Source organism: Podarcis melisellensis (genome assembly GCF_964234715.1).
Source record: "Podarcis melisellensis genome assembly, chromosome: 8".
Lineage (NCBI taxonomy): Eukaryota > Metazoa > Chordata > Lepidosauria > Squamata > Lacertidae > Podarcis > Podarcis melisellensis.
Genome location: NC_138540.1, coordinates 84410514 through 84429520, shown reverse-complemented (window position 1 = coordinate 84429520; position 19007 = coordinate 84410514). Strand labels below are relative to the sequence as shown.

The 19007-nt window shown below is 49.7% G+C and overlaps 1 protein-coding gene and 1 long non-coding RNA gene across 2 annotated transcripts; both read left to right on the top strand.

The window, feature by feature from the left end:
* Positions 1 to 39: 39 nt before the first annotated feature.
* NFKBIB (NFKB inhibitor beta) lies at positions 40 to 12213 on the top strand. The gene is made up of 6 exons (XM_081922272.1): positions 40 to 901; positions 2636 to 2741; positions 5414 to 5642; positions 6634 to 6722; positions 8494 to 8727; positions 11885 to 12213. Exons 1-6 carry the CDS (start codon positions 486 to 488, stop codon positions 11921 to 11923), a joined length of 1113 nt encoding a protein of 370 aa, XP_081778398.1. The 5' UTR covers positions 40 to 485; the 3' UTR covers positions 11924 to 12213.
* A 754-nt stretch (positions 12214 to 12967) lies between these two features.
* Positions 12968 to 18842, top strand: LOC309376244. Its single transcript, XR_014171102.1, has 3 exons — positions 12968 to 14331; positions 14700 to 16221; positions 17663 to 18842. It is a non-coding gene; the product is annotated as an uncharacterized lncRNA (long non-coding RNA).
* Positions 18843 to 19007: the final 165 nt, after the last annotated feature.

Sequence of the window (19007 nt, the reverse complement as noted above, 5' to 3'; positions counted from 1 at the left end):
GAAATCCCGGCATGCCTTGCGGCGCCGGCGAGTAACGTTAAAAATGGGTCGCTGAGGGGGGAATTGCTTTTTTTGCATCTTCAAACTGCTTTTTTTGCCTCTTCAAACTTCAAATAGCGTCCTTGTGTGAGGAATAGGTGGTTAAAAACAAAGGGGAGAAAGAGAAACTGCCCAGGGGAACTGCCGCTCCCGGCGTGCCTTGCGAGAGAGCCAACATGGCTCTTTGCATTGGGACGAGTGACCCGGATGCTGAGAGGCCCCAGACCACAACTCCCGGCATGCTTCGCGGGAAAGGGGAAAGAACTACGACTCCCGGCATGCCTCTGTGCGACTGCGCCGACCAGACGCCAGTCTGGGGATTCCCCAGGCCGCTGAAATCCCCCAGCTGAGGCAGGAGCGACGGCGGGGCAGCGGGTCGCTCTGCCCGGATTCCCCCTATGGCCCTGCGGCCCTCCAGGCCTTTCCTGTAGGCTCTCCCCCCCGCCATGGCCTCCGAAGCTGCTGCTCAGGGCGGCCCGCGGGAGCCCAAGCGGGTGGAAGGCGACGACTGGTGCGACAGCGGCCTGGGCTCCCTCAGCGAGGCCCAGCTGGGCCAGATCCAGGGGGACGCGGGCCTGGTGGGTCCTGGCGAGGGGGAGGAGGGGCCTGGGCGCCGGGCCCTGACCTCTGACCCCGGCCCCTCGGGCCCCACCGGCCCTCAGAAGGCGCTCTTGGAGGAAGAGGAGGATGACCTGGAGCGGCTGGACTCTGCCCTCGGGGACTCCCTGAGGGGGGACGAGGACGTGGGCGCCATCGTGGACGGCGTGGGGGCCGTGCGCCTCGAGAACGGGGCCTCGGCGGTGGTGGCCCCCGAGGCCTGGCTGCACCACGTGCTGGGCTTCGTCACCGAGGACGGGGACACGTACGTACAGTGGTACCTTGGGTTACAGGCGCTTCAGGTTACAGATGCTTCAGGTTACAGACTCTGCTAACCCAGAAGAAGGACCTCGGGTTAAGAACTTTGCTTCAGGATGAGAACAGAAATCGTGCAGTGACGGCGCAGCAGCAGTGGGAGACCCCATTAGCTAAAGTGGTGTCTCAGGTTAAGAACAGTTTCAAGTTAAGAACAGACCTCCAGAACGAATTTAAGTTCTTAACCCAAGGTACCACTGGAGATAGATATAGGTACAGTGGTATCTCGGGTTACATACGCTTCAGGTTACAGACTCCTCTAACCCAGAAATATTACCTTGGGTTGAGAAATTTGCTTCAGGATGAGAACAGAAATCGCGCTCTGGTGGCGCAGCAGTGGGAGGCCCCATTAGCTAAAGTGGTGCTTCAGATTAAGAACAGTTTCAGGTTAAGAACTGATCTCCGGAACGAATTAAGTACTTAACCCGAGGTACCACTGTACTGTGTTGGAAGGAAACTGGCACCAGAAGGCTTTCTCATAATAGGGGGTTTCCCCGTCTGCCTTGGGTCCACGGTGGCCGTACCTGAGCACCAAACTCTGCTGAGCCTGGGCATGCTGGTTTCGATCTGCCTGCTTGTGAATGTGGATTTGGTCTTTTTGGGCTCAGGAGCCTCCCTGTGCCTGTAGTGGCCACCGATTCTGACCACCGCTACAGGCACCGGTGGCTGATGAGGCTTCTTCCAGCTGTTGCGGTTCAGGGGCTGCCTTCTGGCCTGCTCTTTTTTGCTCTGCTGAAGGGAACTATCCGCTGTGATCGATTCCTTCACCGGATTGTTTCTGGCCGCTTTTGCATTTGCACAGAGATGTCAGTGCATCTTGAAACATATAAAAACACACCTGGTACGCCTAATCAGGTGCCCAGGAATTCTGTACAGATGAATGGATGGGCTGGTGGCAGAATGGTCTCTCTCTCTCCATTATGTCTCTGTTTGCTGGGTTTCCATGCTTACTTTGTAATAAGCTCTGCCTCCTCCCCACAGTTTGGAAAAAGAGAGGAGTGTTTTGTTTTTTACCAGGCTGTTAAGTGGCTGGTATTTCATTTTGCATGCTGGTCACAAGAGGAGGGGGCTTTTTTCCTTCTGTAGCCAGCATGAAAGCAGGTGACTCGGAACTGGATAGTAAACTAAACAGCTGACTCAGAGCTGGATAGTAAACTAATTAGTTGACTACTACTTTTTGTGGGCTTATTTAAATCTCAAAATTAGAACAAAGACTCAACTGCGCCTGATCAGATCCCATGCAAGCCAGTGTCTACTATGTCCTCTTCTGGGTGTGTGGTTTTGCTGAGGGGGTGGGTTTAACCCTGCAAAGTGCCCTTTTAAGAGCACTGACTGTTCTGTTGGCGATACTCTGCCTATTTCTAAAATAACACAAGTGAGAACTCAGATACTAATCCTATGCACACATTTGGCCTTAATTCAAGCAACAACATGTAGGGCAGAGCTGCAGTTTTTTTTTATTTTTTAAGTTTCTAAACATCTTCTGAGTTGGAGGACGGTTTGTTCTAATACAGTCCTCTTTCTGAAAACTCTGGACAGCCACAAAATGATGGAAGGCTGCAGCCGTTTGAGGTCTCCTTGTTTTGTATTCCCCGTCTGTGTTGGAAAATGTTTTTTCTCCACGTGAGCGATAAGAGACTTTTGCCCCTCTCAGCAGCCTCTTGTTATTTCCTGTTGTTTCCAGAGCTCTCCACTTGGCCGTCATCCACGAGCACGAGGCCTTTCTGGAGTCCATCCTGCAGTACACCCAAGGGACGGATTACCTGGATATTCAGAATGACCTCGGACAGGTTGGATTGAAACACGCTTTTGCTCTGCTCCGATGTGAGCCTAAGTTTCCCGACATTCGTAACGCACATTGGGAGGAGCCACGAGCCCTCGCTGTAGAGAACAGCAGTCTGCGTAATTATGCAGACTTAGAAACCTGGTTTGGAACTTTTAAGTTGAAAAATTCCAAGGCAGCGTGCATTGAAAACAAGGTTGAAAGTCTCAAAAAGAAGCAAAGGAAGGCATTTTTTCAAATAGGTTTTAAAGCACAGAGGAGCAGTAAAACCGCAAATGAAATCAAAGTCTTCACCAGCAACCTCAAACATAACAAAACAAAAGCAGCAGAACCACCTCTCCCAGGTTTCTCTCTGAGTAGCATTTGTTTCAACCTTAAAAGGAGAAAGGAGAAATGCTTAGGAACGTAAGAACTAACTCAGATCTTTGGTCCATCTAGGACTACAACTCCCATCATCCCTAGCTAACAGGACCAGTGGTCTGGGATGATGGGAGTTGTAGTCCCAAAAACATCTGGAGGGCTGAGTTTGCCTATGCCTGATTTAGCTCAGTATTGTCAGTGTGGTGTAATGGTTAGAGTGCTGGGCTATGACCTTGGGAGGATTCCCACTTAGCCAAGAAGCTCATTGGGTGACCTAGGGCCAGTCACCATCTCTTAGACTAGCCTACCTCACAGGGTTCTTGTGAGGATGAAACAGATAGGAGAATAATGTACACCACCTTGAGATCCTTGGTATATAAATGTAAATTATTATTATTATTATTATTATTATTATTATTACAACTAATCCAGAATTTCGGCAGCTAGACTGCTGACAGCCGCCAAGACCATATAACACCGGTCTTGAAAGACCTACATTGGCTCCCAGGACGTTTCCGAGCACAATTCAAAGTGTTGGTGCTGACCCTAAACGGCCTCAAAGGCCCAGTATAACTGAAGGAGCGTCTCCACCCCCATCATTCAGCCCGGATACTGAGATCCAGCGCTGAGGGCCTTCTGGCAGTTCCTTAACTGCGAGAAGCCAAGTTACAGGGAACCAGGCAGAGGGCCTTCTCGGTAGTGGCGCCCGCCCTGTGGAACGCCCTCCCATCAGATGTCAAGGAAATAAACAACTATCTGACTTTTAGAAGACATCTGAAGGCAGTCTTGTTCAGGGAAGTTTTTAATGTGTGGCATTTTAATGTATTTTTAATCTTTGTTGGAAGCCGCCCAGAGTGGCTGGGGAAACCCAGCCAGATGGGCTGGGTACAAATAATAAATTATTGTTATCATCATCATCATTATACTATACTGGCTGGCAGCGACTCACCAGGATTTCAGGCAAGATTCTCTCCCAACCCTACCTGGAGATTAAACCTGGAACTGCCTGCTTTCAAGGCAGGTGCTCTACCTGAGCTTATTGCCTTTTCACTGATGATGAGGAAGGGCGCCTGGTGCATGCACAGGTTCATAGGGGAGCAAGCAGTCCCTCCAGTTCCTCTTCCCAGAGTTTGTATAAGACCGTCAAGGTTAAAACCAACCCATTGTATAGTGACTCGGCCCCAGACACACTGATCAGATGCTTGGAAGCTGTGGCTCGATGGTTACGTGGGAGCCGGTTGAAGTTAAATCCTTCGAAGACAGAGGTCCTCTGGCTGGGACGGGACGATATGGGATTGAGGGGGCAACTCTCATCTCTTGCGGGGGTGCAATTAGTGCCAGCACCGTCCGTTAAGAGTTTGGGGGTAATCTTCGATACCTCCCTCTCCATGGAGGCGCAGATTGCAGCTATAACAAAGGCGGCATTTTTTCATCTCCGCCAAGCTAAGCAGTTGGCTCCTTACCTCTCTCGCCCTGACCTAGCCACTGTGATCCACGCGACGGTCACCTCCAGACTGGATTATTGTAACTCGCTCTACGCGGGGCTGCCCTTGAGACTGACCCAGAAACTCCAGCGGGTGCAGAATGCCGCGGCGAAACTCCTTACAGGGTCCTCACTGCGAGATCACATTCACCCAGTGCTGTACCAGCTGCACTGGCTCCCGGTGGAGTACAGGGTCAGGTTTAAGGTGCTGGTTTTAACCTTCAAAGCCCTATACGGCCTAGGACCCTCGTACCTACGGGACTGCCTCTCCTGGTATGCCCCACAGAGGAACTTACGGTCTTCAAATAAAAACATCTTGAAGGTCCCAGGCCACAGAGAGGTTAGGCTGGCCTCAACCAGAGCCAGGGCTTTTTCGGCCGTGGCCCCGATCTGGTGGAACGCTCTGTCACAAGAGACAAGGGCCCTGCGGGACTTGACATCTTTCCGCAGGGCCTGCAAGACAGAGCTGTTCCACCAGGCCTTTGGTCAGGGCGCAGCCTGACTCCCTCCTTTGGCAATCTTTATAAAACTTTAGTTTATCATTGCCATCAATTTTGATTTTAATTAATTTTAATAATGTTTTTATAATGTTGCACTGTTTTAGTGTTGTTAGCCACCCTGAGCCCGGCTTCGGCTGGGGAGGGCGGGATATAAATAAAATTTATTTATTATTATTATTATTATTATTTATTATTTATTATTATTTCTGAAAATGCTTAAGATGATGACATCTTGAAAGCCACAAATTCCCCACCTCTGCCTTCTCATCCCAGGAGCAAGGGGCATGCAAGCGGCTCTTCTCGAACTCAGGCCCTTTCTCGTTTTCTCTTCCCCAGACAGCACTTCACATCGCGGTCATCCTGGGGGCTGCCGATTTTGTGAGCAAGCTCGTGTCGGCGGGAGCCGGTCTGTGCGTGCAGGAAAAGGGCGGCCACACCGCTTTGCACTTGGCATGCCGAGAAGGGCAGCGGGAGTGCGCGCAGATCCTCTTGGCGCCGCATGTTGCGCAAAGGCCCTGCGAAGGGAGCGGCTTTCGGGCCCAGCTGGACTGCACCAATTTCGATGGTACCTCTCCTGGGTCCTCGGGGGGAGATAGTTGCTTGGTCTCGAAGTCCTCCATAATATGGAGACAGTAGGGTCTAGTGAAGAGCAGGTTTCAAATGCCAAAAGTTTGTAGTCCTTGTGAGTATCGTGGGTGGGAGAATAAGATGGATCAGCAAGGATCTTCCAAACTTTAAATACCGTATTTTTTGCTCTATAAGACACACTTTTTCCCTTCTAAAAAGTAGGGGGAAATGTGTGTGTGTCTTACGGAGCGAATGCAGGCTGCGCAGCTATCCCAGAAACCAGAACAGCAAGAGGGATTACTGCTTTCACTGCTTCTGAGATTCAGAATATATTTTTTTTCTTGTTTTCCTCCTCCAAAAACTAGGTGTGTCTTGTGGTCTGGTGCGTCTTATAGAGCGAAAAACACGCTATTTAAAATATCAGACTTGGAAGTTGGTGGGCAGCAGTGGCGTAGTGTGGGTTGTCAGCACCCGGGGCAAGGCAAGTAATTTGTGCCCCCTAACCCGTGGATTTGCGCCCCCTAACCCTAACCATAGATGGTGCGACCGGCCCCCCCTGCACCCCCCACGCTACGCCACTGGTGGGCAGTTAAAGAGGAATGCATTCGTTTCCACCACTTGTGGTTGAGGATTTGTGAACTTTGCATTCTTTTGCTTTATACCCTTTTGCCTGTTTTCCATCTCCACCCACCTGCTTTCCCCCACCTTCTTTTGTTCTTTTCAAGACTGTGCTGTTCTTTCCTCTTACTGCAGCGCCTACCTCAGTTTTTCCCTTAGCTTGGGAACCAAACTCTGAATTTTGCAGCAGGAACAATCCAGTTTGGAGGAATGCAAATTGTATTTGATCCATATCATTTCTTAATTTGGGATTTCCACATGCCATTTTGTGGTGGTGGTGGTGGTGATTATAAATCCGTATTACACAAGGTAGTTTCTCCACCTCAGTGCCCGGGCTGCCGCAGAACTGTGTCCCATCTCTCTCTCCGTAGGTTACACGCCCCTGCATGTTGCCGTCTTGCGGAAAGACTTAAACGTGGTCAGTCTCTTAATCTCCGGGGGAGCTGATCTCAACAAACCGGTTAGTTTCAGAGGCAGTGGTGAAGTAGACACACATAGGTGATTATCCTGCAGGAGGTATGCACACTGTTTTCCTGTACACTTGAAAAGGAACCCTCTGTGTGAGGTGTTCCCAAAGTAAAGGAAGGATTGAACTCTGATTAATAAGAATACACACAGAGGCTTGAACCAGCAAGACTCTGGGAAGGGTGCGTATAATAATCTGTCTCCACCCTCTGGCCCAGGTCGTTTTATTCACAAAAGAGTTTTTTACAGAGTGTTCGTAAGAACCAATCAGATTTCTTTTGAGCATTTCAACAAACCCCACGTGGGGACAAAGTTAAACTACAAACACTAGTTAAGCATGCATACTTTTGGGGTGAATAAATTGAGAACTACAAAGGAGTGCATCTAGCAACCCTGGAGGTCATAAACAATCAATACACATGATAAGAAGGATGGCCAGGAGAACAGTGATCATTATCACCTTTATGTGAAACCTGTTTCCTGGCCCTAAGATTAACATCCTAAGATTAACATATCAGAAAAGCTACAGCGTAGAAACTGCCCACTGTCTTTTATGACCCAGGAGCCTGCCTGTCGAAGTGGGTACGTGACTTGTGAAGAAAGAAAAATGGATCAGGGATGCAGAGGTGTGGATTGATCAAGGATCATATCAAAATAGTTTAAACCCAGTCAACGCAATGCTTTCATTGCTGACACAGGTGTCTTACTCTATATTTGCTATAATTCCTCAATCCCACCGGGTCACTACACTGGGTAACAACACAAAGTCATCCTTTCCCCACCAGCACCTTTAAGAAGCGTGTTGAATTAATTCACCCTGTGAATTAGCAGCAGTGGGATAAGAAGAAACACTTCAAAAAGAGGCTTTAGAAGATAATTTCATGGAGGAGAGGGTTACCAGTGGCTGTTACCTATGCTGGCTCTTGTGCTCAAATGCTGCTTATGGGTTTCCCACAGGCCTCTGGTTGGCCCCTGTGAGGCCAGGATGCTGGACAAGGTCTGATCTGACACCAGTGTCCTTACCTCTGATTTTTATCTGTGTGAGCTTTGTGACTCTGCCCTTCCTTTCAAGAAGTGGTCAGTGACAATCCAGTGCCCCTTTTGTCCGCCTGGTAGCTCCCAGCTGCCTCTGACTACAACTTCCAGCAGCCCCAGCAAAGGCTGGACTAGTTAATAAATAATAATAATTTTTATTTATACCCCTCCCTTCCCAGCCAAGGCCGGGCTCAGGGTGGCTAACAAGCAATAATAAAAACAAGTTGAATGAATGCAACTTAAAAACAAGATTAAAATACAGCATTAGAACATTGAAACATTAAAATATTAAAATATAGCCTCATCACAGGAGGAGAAAGGAAAAAGAAAGAGGGGGAGGGAATCAAATTGGCTCCAAGCCAAAGGCCAGGCGGAACAACTCTGTCTTACAGGCCCTGCGGAGAGAAATCAGATCCTGCAGGGCCCTGGTCTCATGAGACAGAGCGTTCCACCAGGCCGGAGCCAGTGTTGAAAAGGCCCTGGCTCTGGTTGAGGCTAATCTGACTTCCTTAGGGCACCTCTAGGGTGTTGCTATTTATGGACCTTGAGGTCCTCCGTGGGGCATACCGGAAGAGGCGGTCCCGTAGGTACGAGGGTCCTAGGCCATGAAGGGCTTTAAAGGTCAAAACCAGTTAGTGGCTCAGCTGGGACAGATCCATGTCTCCCGGCGTACCTGCCAACCCCGGAGCTCCCAGCACGAGCCGCTTCACCTTCTCCCGTCTCGCCGGCAGGAGCTGAGCTGTGGGCGGAGCCCCCTTCACCTGGCAGTGGAGTCTCAGAACCCGGAGGTGGTCGAGTACCTGCTGCGCGCTGGAGCGGACCCGGAGGCCCGCATGTATGTTGGCTACACCCCTATGTACAGCGCCATGCATCGGCCCGACCAAAAGATCCCCCAGCTCTTGCGGGAGTTTGGCTCAGAGGAGCCAGACTGGGATTCGGAGGAGAGTTTGGACAGCAACAGCGAGGTGAGTTTGGGCCCCAGTTAGGACCCTCCCCCCAAGCTATGAGATCTGGGGCTACAGGGGCTTCGCATTTCCTCCCCCCCAGATATTTTATAAAAATGGTTTTTATTAAGAGTTTCAACATCATAAATTATCAAAAACCTATAATTTCCCCCCCTCCCCCAAGAACCCCCCCCCCCCCAGATTTCCCTCACCTCCTCTCTCCGGTTTTCAACACATATTATTCTCTGCATATTATAGAATCGTAAAAATCCTTAAATTGCCTGTCTATTATGTGAACACTAATAAATTTGGGTATGTTTATTCAAAACCTGCCAAGGAGTCCAAATCATTTTGTTTGTTTTTTTAGTCATTTGTAAAAGGTTCCCATTCTTCTTTAAAGCCACAATTATTGTGGCCTGTAAATATGAAGGGTTCCATCATCTAAACCAGTGGTTTACCAACTTTTTTTGACCCACTGCCCCCTTGGTTCTGTAAACTCATCCCCAGTTCCCCCGACCATGAAAGAAGCATTATTCAGAATAGCGGTTTGCACAGCTCACTAAGCGAGATAATAACACAATAAAATTCCAAGCAGTAACAATTGCACATTTTTTTGCAAAATCCAAGTAAAACTATTTAATGTAACTTAACAAAATTGGGACGCGGGTGGCGCTGTGGGTTAAACCACAGAGCCTAGGACTTGCCAATCAGAAGGTCGGCGGTTCGAATCCCCGTGACGGGGTGAGCTCCCGTTGCTGGGTCCCTGCTCCTGCCAACCTAGCAGTTCGAAAGCACAAAGTGCAAGTAGATAAATAGGTACCACTCCGGCGGGAAGGTAAACGGCGTTTCCGTGCACTGCTCTGGTTCACCAGAAGTGGCTTAGTCATGCTGGCCACATGACCCGGAAGCTGTACGCCGGCTCCCTCGGCCAATAAAGCGAGATGAGTGCCGCAACCCCAGAGTAGGCCACGACTGGACCTAATGGTCAGGGGTCCTTTTATCTTTAACAAAATTGATTGAATTGCTCCAGTGATACCAGCTTTTCCATTTCTGGTAGTCATTTACACCTCCAGTGCCCGCCCCCTCTACCCCCTTGCCTCTTAGTGCCCCCTGTAGGTAATCCCAGTGCCCCCTGGGGGTAGTACCACCCACTTTGGGAACCGCCAGTCTAAATTCTGTAGTCTTGTATAAATTTACCAAGCCCTGAGCAACTTAGGCCCAGAATATCTCCAGGATGACTTGAACCCTTCCACTCCAGCTCGATCACTGAGATCATCTACAGGAGCATTGGTGGTTGTTCCCCAAGTTAACGAGGCTCATTTGACAGCGAGGAGGTACCCAAACCTTTGAGTCCTTGGCTCAGTCCTGTGAACACCCTGTCAAGGGAGATTCAGCAGGCAGCTTCCTTGCCAGCTTTTAAACACCTGCCCATAACCTTTCTACTCTGGCACCAAAAGGGGCAAAAATGACCCTAAAAGCGTGCGAAAACATCAAAAATGGCGCAAAACCAGCATCTAGCAATCTTGCAAGCCTTTGCAAGTGCAATCCACGGAGCGCTTGCGCAAATCTTTGAAGCCAGTGGAGAGTTGGGAGTTTCAGCAAGGAGGTTTGGAGGGAGCAGTTGTGGTGTTTGCAGGCTTTTTCAGCGGTGTTCCCTGATATATGCGATTTCACTTAAACGTACGGTTGCACAGAGGCTCCGCGTAAATGGGGAGTTGCCTGTATTGCAAGTTCAAGGCGGCCAGGGAGAGGGTCTTCTCTGTGGCAGCCCCTAAGTTGTGGAATTCCCTCTCCACAGAGATGCTCCTGGTGCATTCAGCTTTTGGCAAATGCGGAAGACTCTCTTTAAATCCTGGCCTTTGATCCTTGAGCCGTGGGTTTTCAGGACCCACCCCTATTCCTGTGACCACACTCTGCTATAAATTCTGGATTTTAATTGCTGCAACCTGCCCTGCTGAAGGGCAGGCAATGAATTCAATGGTGTTAGTGACCTTTGCCCCCCAGAGTCTGCGGGAGTAAAATGGATGGGGTTTTTTGTTTCTGCTCTGTTTTGCTTGGTGGGGGATGAGTGTTCAGACCCCTGGGCTCTCACTTGTGGGGTGCCTCAGGGTTCTGTCCTCTCCCCCATGCTTTTCAACATCTAGATGTAGCCATTGGGAGAGATCATTGGGGGTTTGGGCTGGGTGTTCATCAGTATGCGGATGACATCCAACTCTACCTCTCTTTCAAATCAGATCCAGTGACGGTCCTGTGTGAGTGTCTGGAGGTGGTTGGAGGATGGGTGGCGGCTAACAGATTGAGGTTGAATCCTGACAAGACAGAAGTACTGTTTTTGGGGGACAGGAGGCGGGCAGGTGTGGAGGACTCCCTGGTCCTGAATGGGGTAACTGTGCCCCTGAAGGACCAGGTGCGCAGCCTGGGAGTCATTTTGGACCGACAGCTGTCCATGGAGGCGCAGTTCAATTCTGTGCCCAGGGCAGCTGTTTATCAGCTCCATCTGGTACACAGGCTGAGACCCTATCTGCCTGCGGACTGTCTCACCAGAGTGGTGCATGCTCTGGTTATCTCCCGCTTGGACTACTGCAATGCACTCTACGTGGGGCTACCTTTGAAGGTGACTCGGAAACTACAGCTAATCCAGAATGTGGCAGCTAGACTGGTGACTGGGAGCGGCCGCCGAGACCACATAACACCGGTCTTGAAAGACCTGCATTGGCTCCCAGTACGTTTCCGAGCACAATTCAAAGTGTTGGTGCTGACCTTTAAAGCCCTAAACGGCCTCGGCCCAGTATACCTGAAGGAGCGTCTCCACCCCCATCGTTCTTCCCGGACACTGAGGTCCAGCTCCGAGGGCCTTCTGGCGGTTCCCTCACTGCGAGAAGCCAAGTTACAGGGAACCAGGCAGAGGGCCTTCTCGGTGGTGGCGCCCGCCCTGTGGAACACCCTCCCATCAGATGTCTAAGGGAAAAACAACTAGCAGACTTTTAGACGACATCTGAAGGCAGCCCTGTTTAGGGAAGCTTTTAATGTTTGATGCATTACTGTATTTTAATATTTTGTTGGAAGCCGCCCAGAGTGGCTGGGGAAACCCAGCCAGATGGACAGGTTATAAATAATATATTATTATTATTATTATTATTATTATTATTATTATTATTATTATTATTATTATTCCCAGGAGGAATATGATGACATCGTGATCAACCGTGGGCATTAGAAGACGAGGCAAGGGGTCCACTTCATCTCCCAGGCTGTGTTCCATTAACCATGCCTCCGCCTCTGGCAGCCAGCTGTGGTTTCTGTAGCAACTGCATTCTTCACTGTGAGCTAGATCTGACTTATTTATAGGGGCTGGGGAAGGGGCTGTTGAGGGAGCTGTGTTGTCTGCCGAAGACAGCTCTCCCTTAGCTCCATTCCAATTTACGCTCCATTATTGGTTTGTTTTCCTGTCTGTCCCCAAAGTTCTGATGACTTCTGTTTTTTGTTTGATGTCCAGAATAATAAAAAGGTTTGTATTGGGGGCACCTGATCATAGCTGCTTTGGCATCTCTGAAACGAGTATCCCGTAGGTTTGAATTCTTCCCCGCTACCTCAATCCCTGCTAGCTTGAGAGATAGGAAGGAGCTAAACCACATCTTGGTGTCATCAAACGCACATCTGAGCTGAGTGGTGTGTGTCTCTGATTCCAGACCCAAAATCTGGATGTTCTACATTGCCTCGAGTTCTATTTTAGAACACCTCTTTTCTTCTGTTTGGGGATTTTTGGCAGGGTTTTGGCCTGGTTTAGGATTCAGCCACCCCCCAGCTTAACCCACTAGATCTTACAGTAGGGATCACTCAAGATTGATAGGTGCATATATATGTACACACACACACACACACACACACACACACCTCTCCACCGTGAAACCTTTGCAGGAAATACCTTCTCTCTGCAACCCAGCTTCCTCGTGAATTTATTTCTTTTTAGGTGCTCGTTTGCTCAGACCTCGCTTTTATGGCTCTTCTCCTGCCTGTACATTGAGCCTCATTTAGGTTGGGAATGGGTTGGGCCAGAAGACTGGGGGTGAGAGTAGGAACAGATTGTGGCAACTTCCCTTCCCCCCCGCCCTCCAGTAGATGGACCAGGACTGTGCCTTTGCTGTACGTGAAGGAGAGCTCCTCCAATCAGGTAGTGGTTGTATGTCCTTTGTCCCTCCTGCCACTGAGCAACTAGCCAGTCTCCTCCACTTCCAGGCTTACCCTTCTTTTCATCCTGTGCCCTGAGCCATCTTCTGCGGCCTGTAAGAGCCTCCCTGTGCCAGCTTACCCACTTGCCCCCCTTACCCCCTGCCCACATTTGACCTCTTTAACCTCCCCCACAAGCCTGCAGCTTGCAGACAGCAATCTTTTCCATCCCTCTGCCCAGCCAATGCCTTGAATCATCTCTGGGCAAGTGGGGAAGATGTGGGCAGGCTGCCTGGGCCATTGTGCTTTCCAAGAACTGGGTCACTAAGACCCAGGGACCCTGGATTCCTTCCTCTTTTGGGGGTTTACTTCTTCTGCCCGCGCTGTACTCCTGGTTCATGCTGTTGCGGCACCTCACCCTTCCCCCTTTTGCCCTTTTCCGCCACATTTTGACTGCCAGCAGCTGCGTGCCACATTCAGGAGTGGGGAAGAAGAAGTTCCCTTTAGTTGCCTAGTGGCCATGAGGTTGCCAGCCTCATATTAGGCAAGGCCAGACTGATACTGCCATAGCTTTTGGTTCTGACTCCCGTGTGAAAGCCCCTTGTTTGTGATTTTCAGCTGGGGAATGGGGGTCTTCTATTTCTGTAGGAGAGGAAACTTCTCCTGTTCCCTTAGAACTGAAGCTGTGTCCTGGCGGGTGGTACATGGCAGCCCTGCATGGGGCAAGGGGCACTTTCCTTCCCACAGACAGCCAAAAGGGTCTGCCTTCTGGTACAGCCAGCTGCTCAAATCACACCCGGCTCTTCTGAGGTTCCCAAAGGCGATTGGACTCCAACTCCCATCATCAGCAATGGGGGAGAATGGTGGGAGTTGTAGTCCAACGCTCTCTAGGCAGCTGCTCCAAGCATGTTTCAGATGAAATGCCCATCAGGAGGCTGGTGGTCCTGGAAGTTTCTCCCCGAGACCACGGTTTCCTCTTGATTTCTAGCTGCTCTCAAGTCAAAAAGGGGGTGCAGAGCATCTCTGGCATCTTCCACCCACCACCTTTGTGTCATTTGTGGCTTAGTTTTGCTAGCTCTAGCGGAAGTCTGAGTTTCCACTTCCTCTTCCCAGCAGTGCTCCGTTTTGCTGCGGTGTCTTAGCAACTTGCGGGCTCGGCCCCTTCCCTCTCTCCCCCCATATCTCTGCCCACATATGCAGAGTGTTGCATCGCTCTCAATGAATGTCACAGGTTGCTTTCTCAATCTGCTCTGCTAGCGGCAATGGGGCCGGGGGTAATGGCAGCATGTGGCGTTCTGCACCCAGAAAGCAGCGGGAGGCGGGCAGAGGAGCTCAGCTGCAAGGTGAAAAAGGAAGTTATAAGTAGTCCTGGCTGTGTCAGTTTAGGAGGAGGTTGGGCTTTGCATCATACCAAAAGGTTGGATTTTGGATCTGGGTAAGGACTGAGTGGGGACGCAGGTGGCGCTGTGGGTAAAAGCCTCAGCGCCTAGGACTTGCCGATCAGAAGGTCAGCGGTTCGAATCCCCGCGGCGGGGTGCGCTCCCGTCGCTCGGTCCCAGCGCCTGCCAACCTAGCAGTTCGAAAGCACCCCCGGGTGCAAGTAGATAAATAGGGACCGCTTACCAGCGGGGAGGTAAACAGCGTTCTGTGTGCTGCGCTGGCTCGCCAGATGCAGCTTGTCACGCTGGCCATGTGACCCGGAAGTGTCTGCGGACAGCGCTGGCTCCCGGCCTCTAGAGTGAGATTAGCGCACAACCCTAGAGTCCGTCAAGACTGGCCCGTACGGGCAGGGGTACCTTTACCTTTAAGGACTGAGTGAGAGCAAGTTGTGGGGGGCGAGGTGGGGGTTTTGTAGAGGGTGCCGGTGTCTGGAGGTGGCAGCATGGCACACCGCAGCTGGTGGGTTGATTTTGCCCACATCTGATAAGCTGATTTTTTTTTTTGCAGTCACAGCATCCCCTTTCCCTGTGGCTCAGCAATGTGCCCTCTCACTGGAGCTGCTATTTAAATACATATATATATAAATAATACCATATGTGTCTTCAGCGAAAGGAGGAAATCCAGTCCCATCTTATGTACATACTTTGATTTCTTCCACTTGCAAACCCTGTCTGAAGGAATTGATTGTTCTTGGCTTCCACGAGGCTGGGTGTTTCGTTTCGTAGCTACAGTGTGGTTCTCCTGTGATCTGTTTTAATCTGTGTCTGTGACGGAGTTCTGTCTCTCTGCCTTCCATGTGTCTGTTGTGTAATGTAGGTCTCTCTGGCCCTGATCAGATTAAAAGCTATGGATTTCTGTGTGGCTTTTTATTCATTCTCTCTCACTCTCTCTTTTGAGGAAAAAGGGCTCTGCGTGGATGGAGGAAGCTGATACTTGTTGCGTGCCAAAAACCCTCGCCCAACAGTGACAAAATATAGGATTTTTGTACATAGCACATCCTAATCAGGCATTGAGGCAAGGCTACCAAGTCTGCCATCATCATCTAGATCAGCCTTTCTAAACCTGTGGGTACGCAGATGTTGTTGAACTACAACTCCCATCACCCCTAACTAGCAAGGCCAGAGCTCAGGGATGGCAGGAGTTGTAGTCCAACAACATCTAGGGACTCACAGGTTGAGAAAGGCTGATCTAGATCATTGTTTCCCAAACTTGGGTCTCCAGCTGTTTTTGGACTACAACTCCCATCATCCCTAGCCAGCAGGACCAGTGGTCAGGGATGATGGGAGTTGTAGTCCAAAAACAGCTGGATATCAAAGTCTGGGGAACACTGATCTAGAGGACCATCTGTTCCCCCCTCATTGTTTCCTGGATGAGGCATCAAGGGTTTCTTTCTAGTATTAGCCAAGTCTTCACCCTAAGGTGCCCAGGGTGGGTTCTGCAACATTAAAAACAGTTTAAAAGAATTTACTGTCGCAAAAATAAGATGGGTCCTAAAAATATACCTCTCAGGTGTAAAAAGCCAGAGTAAAGATTGTTAAAAAGCCAGGGTTAGAGATTATTTCTGACAGTGGGCAAGCTTTGTCCTATAACTTAACCGAGTAAAGGAGATTCTCTGGCAAAGTAAAGTGTGGCAATCTCCCTTGGGGAAAACTTTGCGGGTTGATTATCTTTCCGCCCAGCTGCAAAGGCGCAGGAGCCCTGCTGGAATGTGCGGCAACCTCCGTCTCGGTCACATCCCAATTCAGTTGAAATCTGAAACCCCATTGTTGCGTCCATGTTCGAGAGATCAAAGAGGGTGTATATACAAGGGTGGCAACACGAGACCGGGGCCTTCTCTGCAGTGGCTTCCTGTCTGCGGAATGCTCTCTCCAGGGAAGTCCGCCTGGCGCCTTCGCTAGACATCTTTAGGCGCCAGGAAAAAACATTCCTTTTTAACCAGGCCTTTGATTGATCCAATTTACATCCTATGCCTTTTAAAAATGTGTTTTTTGTGTTGGGAGGGGGCTATTGTGTGTGGGTTTTTTTATTACGTATTTTATGGTTTTATATCTTGATTTTATTCTGTGAACTGCCCTGAGACCCCTGGGAATAATAATAATAATAATAATAATAATAATAATAATAATACAGATTGGAGGCATTGGGGAATGTCAAGATCTGAAACCAAGGAGATCCAGACTTCCAGATTGCTTCTTTTGGACTTCGCTTTATTGAGTTGACTCCACGCCAGTGCTTTAAAGCAAACCCCCTCCCCGGTCATAGGAATATCCAAACACAACACCCCCACACGGATCACGCCCCACCCACCCAAAAACATAAAAAAATCACACCGCATGTACGGGCAACTTCCGAAAACCTCTGTCTCCCCACCGCTAACCAAAGAGGCCAGTCCCAGGAGAGGGAGACAGATGGAAGATTCCAATCCGAACAGTCGAAGCAGATTGATCAGAGGGGAAGGGGGAGTGAGAAAGCGTAGGGATGATTAGCTCAGTAGTGCCAGGGGTTAGTTAAAAAACAAATAGCCAATAAGACCTATTTGAGAGGGAGAGCTTATTTTTTAAAAAGGACCCTGCTTTAATCATGGAGCTTAATTCCCTCCGCCGGCGTGTGGGTATGTGGGTCTTGCAATGCTGTACACTCGTGGCAGTGTCCCCAGAGAGTACCCCGTCCACCACTTCCCAGGCTACAGAGCATGGAAGATTCACTTGTCTCCCGTGAATCAAAACGGGCCGCACACATCACTCTTGCACACACGAGGTTTGCCTCCCGGAGGGTGCGAGAGGAAGAATGCCCCATGCTTCTGCATGACTCACTGTTTCATGTGCACCTCCTGCTGGGAAAGAAGAAAGCCCCGGCTTGGCAAACGATGGAGAGACACAACAGGCAGCCTCCTCCTCCGGGGGGGACAGTCCATGCTGCAACAGCCACGATCCGCTGCAGAGGCCCCAGCAAAGCCACTTCGAAGGAGGCGAGGCCAGAGACACAACTCGCACAGAGGTGCAGCAGGCAGCCTCCTCCGAGGATGGATAATGGTGTTATTTTTTCCTGGAGCTGCAGTTTACTGCATGAATGCATTAGAGTGTAGTCCTGCTGGACCAAGCCAATGGCTCATTAGGTCCAGCATCCTGTTGCCTTTCTGCCCAACTGCAAAGGCGCAGGAGCCCTGCTGGAATGTGCGGCAACCTCAGTCTCGGCCACATGCCAATTCAAATCTGAAACTCCATTGTTGCGTCCATGTTCAAGAGATCAAAGAAAGTGTGTATACAAGGTTTGGCAACACGAGAGCGGGGCCTTCTCTGCAGTGGCTCCCTGTCTCTGGAATGCTCTCCCCAGGGAAGTACATCTTTAGGCGCCAGAAAGATTCCTTTTTAACCAGGCCCTTGGTTGATTTACATCCCATGCCCTTTTAATATGTGTTTTTTTGTGTGTTGGGAGGGGGCTATTGGGTGGTTTTTAAAATTTTTATTAGGTAAAATAATAGCATTCTGTTCTCACAGTGGCTACCCAGATTAGGGCTGCCATAGGTCTGGGAATAGGGCAGCATTTTTGCATCCGGGCGGATTTTCACGGAAACTGCAAAATGTCTGGGGAAACTCGGATTTTCAATTTGGGGAATATGGCAGCCCTAACCCAGATGCCTGTGGGAATCCCATCAGCAGATGTTTTGGACTATATAGCCTCCCGTCACCCTTGAGCATGCCGGCTCATGGGACTTGCTTTCCAAAACATCTGGAGGGTGCCAAACAGGACTGCATTGTGGACTTACCACAGGGACCGGTGCAAGAGCAAGGATGCTGAACTAGGGTGAGCTCTGGGATGGCTCAGTCGGTAGAGCATGAGACTCCTAATCTCACGGTTCTGGGTTCAAGTCCCACATTGGGCAAAAGATCCCTACACAGTTGGATTAGGTGAGGGTTGTGATCCTTTCCAGCTCTACAGTTCTGTGATTACTGAATCTGTAGGGCATTTTCTTGATCCTGCAAAGGACTGTAGTTTTGGTCTTGTCTATGTATTTCCTGGTACACAGCACAGGAATGGCAGGCCTCCTTTTATTCCGTAATATTATAGAATTGTAGAGTTGGAAGGGACCATAAGGAATCTGGCAAAGCAGACTCTCCTCACTCTCCCGGGAGCAATAAAGGATGCTCTTGTGGAAGTAGAAGGGCTGTGCTACAAAGCAACCCTGAACATCCTGGCTTGGGTGTACAGAATAGCAGCAGCAGCATAGGGAGAACTTCAGATGCGGTCAAAGCTGGCCTGCTGGTTGGCGAAAAGAACCCTGGAGTGCAGCTGCCAGGGGCAAAAAATGTAGTAATATCCAAAGGCAACACGATGGCCAAGGACAACAATGCGATGTCAATATAAACTCTTTATATAATCTATACAAAACATAGAACAATATGAAATATATGAAATGTGCACTCTCTGCAAAACCAAATGAATACTCTTGATGGATTCTCTTGAAAACAGAACCAAATAAACATACCGTATTTTTCGCTCTATAAGATGCACCAGGCCATAAGATGCACCTAGTTTTTGGAGGAGGAAAACAAGAAGAAAAAAATCCGAATCTCAGAAGCCAGAACAGCAAGAGGGATTGCTGCGCAGTGAAAGCAGCGATCCCTCTTGCTGTTCTGGCTTCTGGGATAGCTGCGCAGCCTGCATTCGCTCCATAAGACGCACACACATTTCCC

Coding starts and splice junctions, on each gene's coding strand:
- NFKBIB (XM_081922272.1), top strand. CDS start 486: ATGGCCTCCGAAGCTGCTGCTCAGGGCGGCCCGCGGGAGCCCAAGCGG. Junction 902..2,635: donor GTCACCGAGGACGGGGACAC/GTACGTACAGTG, acceptor TGTTGTTTCCAG/AGCTCTCCACTTGGCCGTCA. Junction 2,742..5,413: donor TTCAGAATGACCTCGGACAG/GTTGGATTGAAA, acceptor TCTCTTCCCCAG/ACAGCACTTCACATCGCGGT.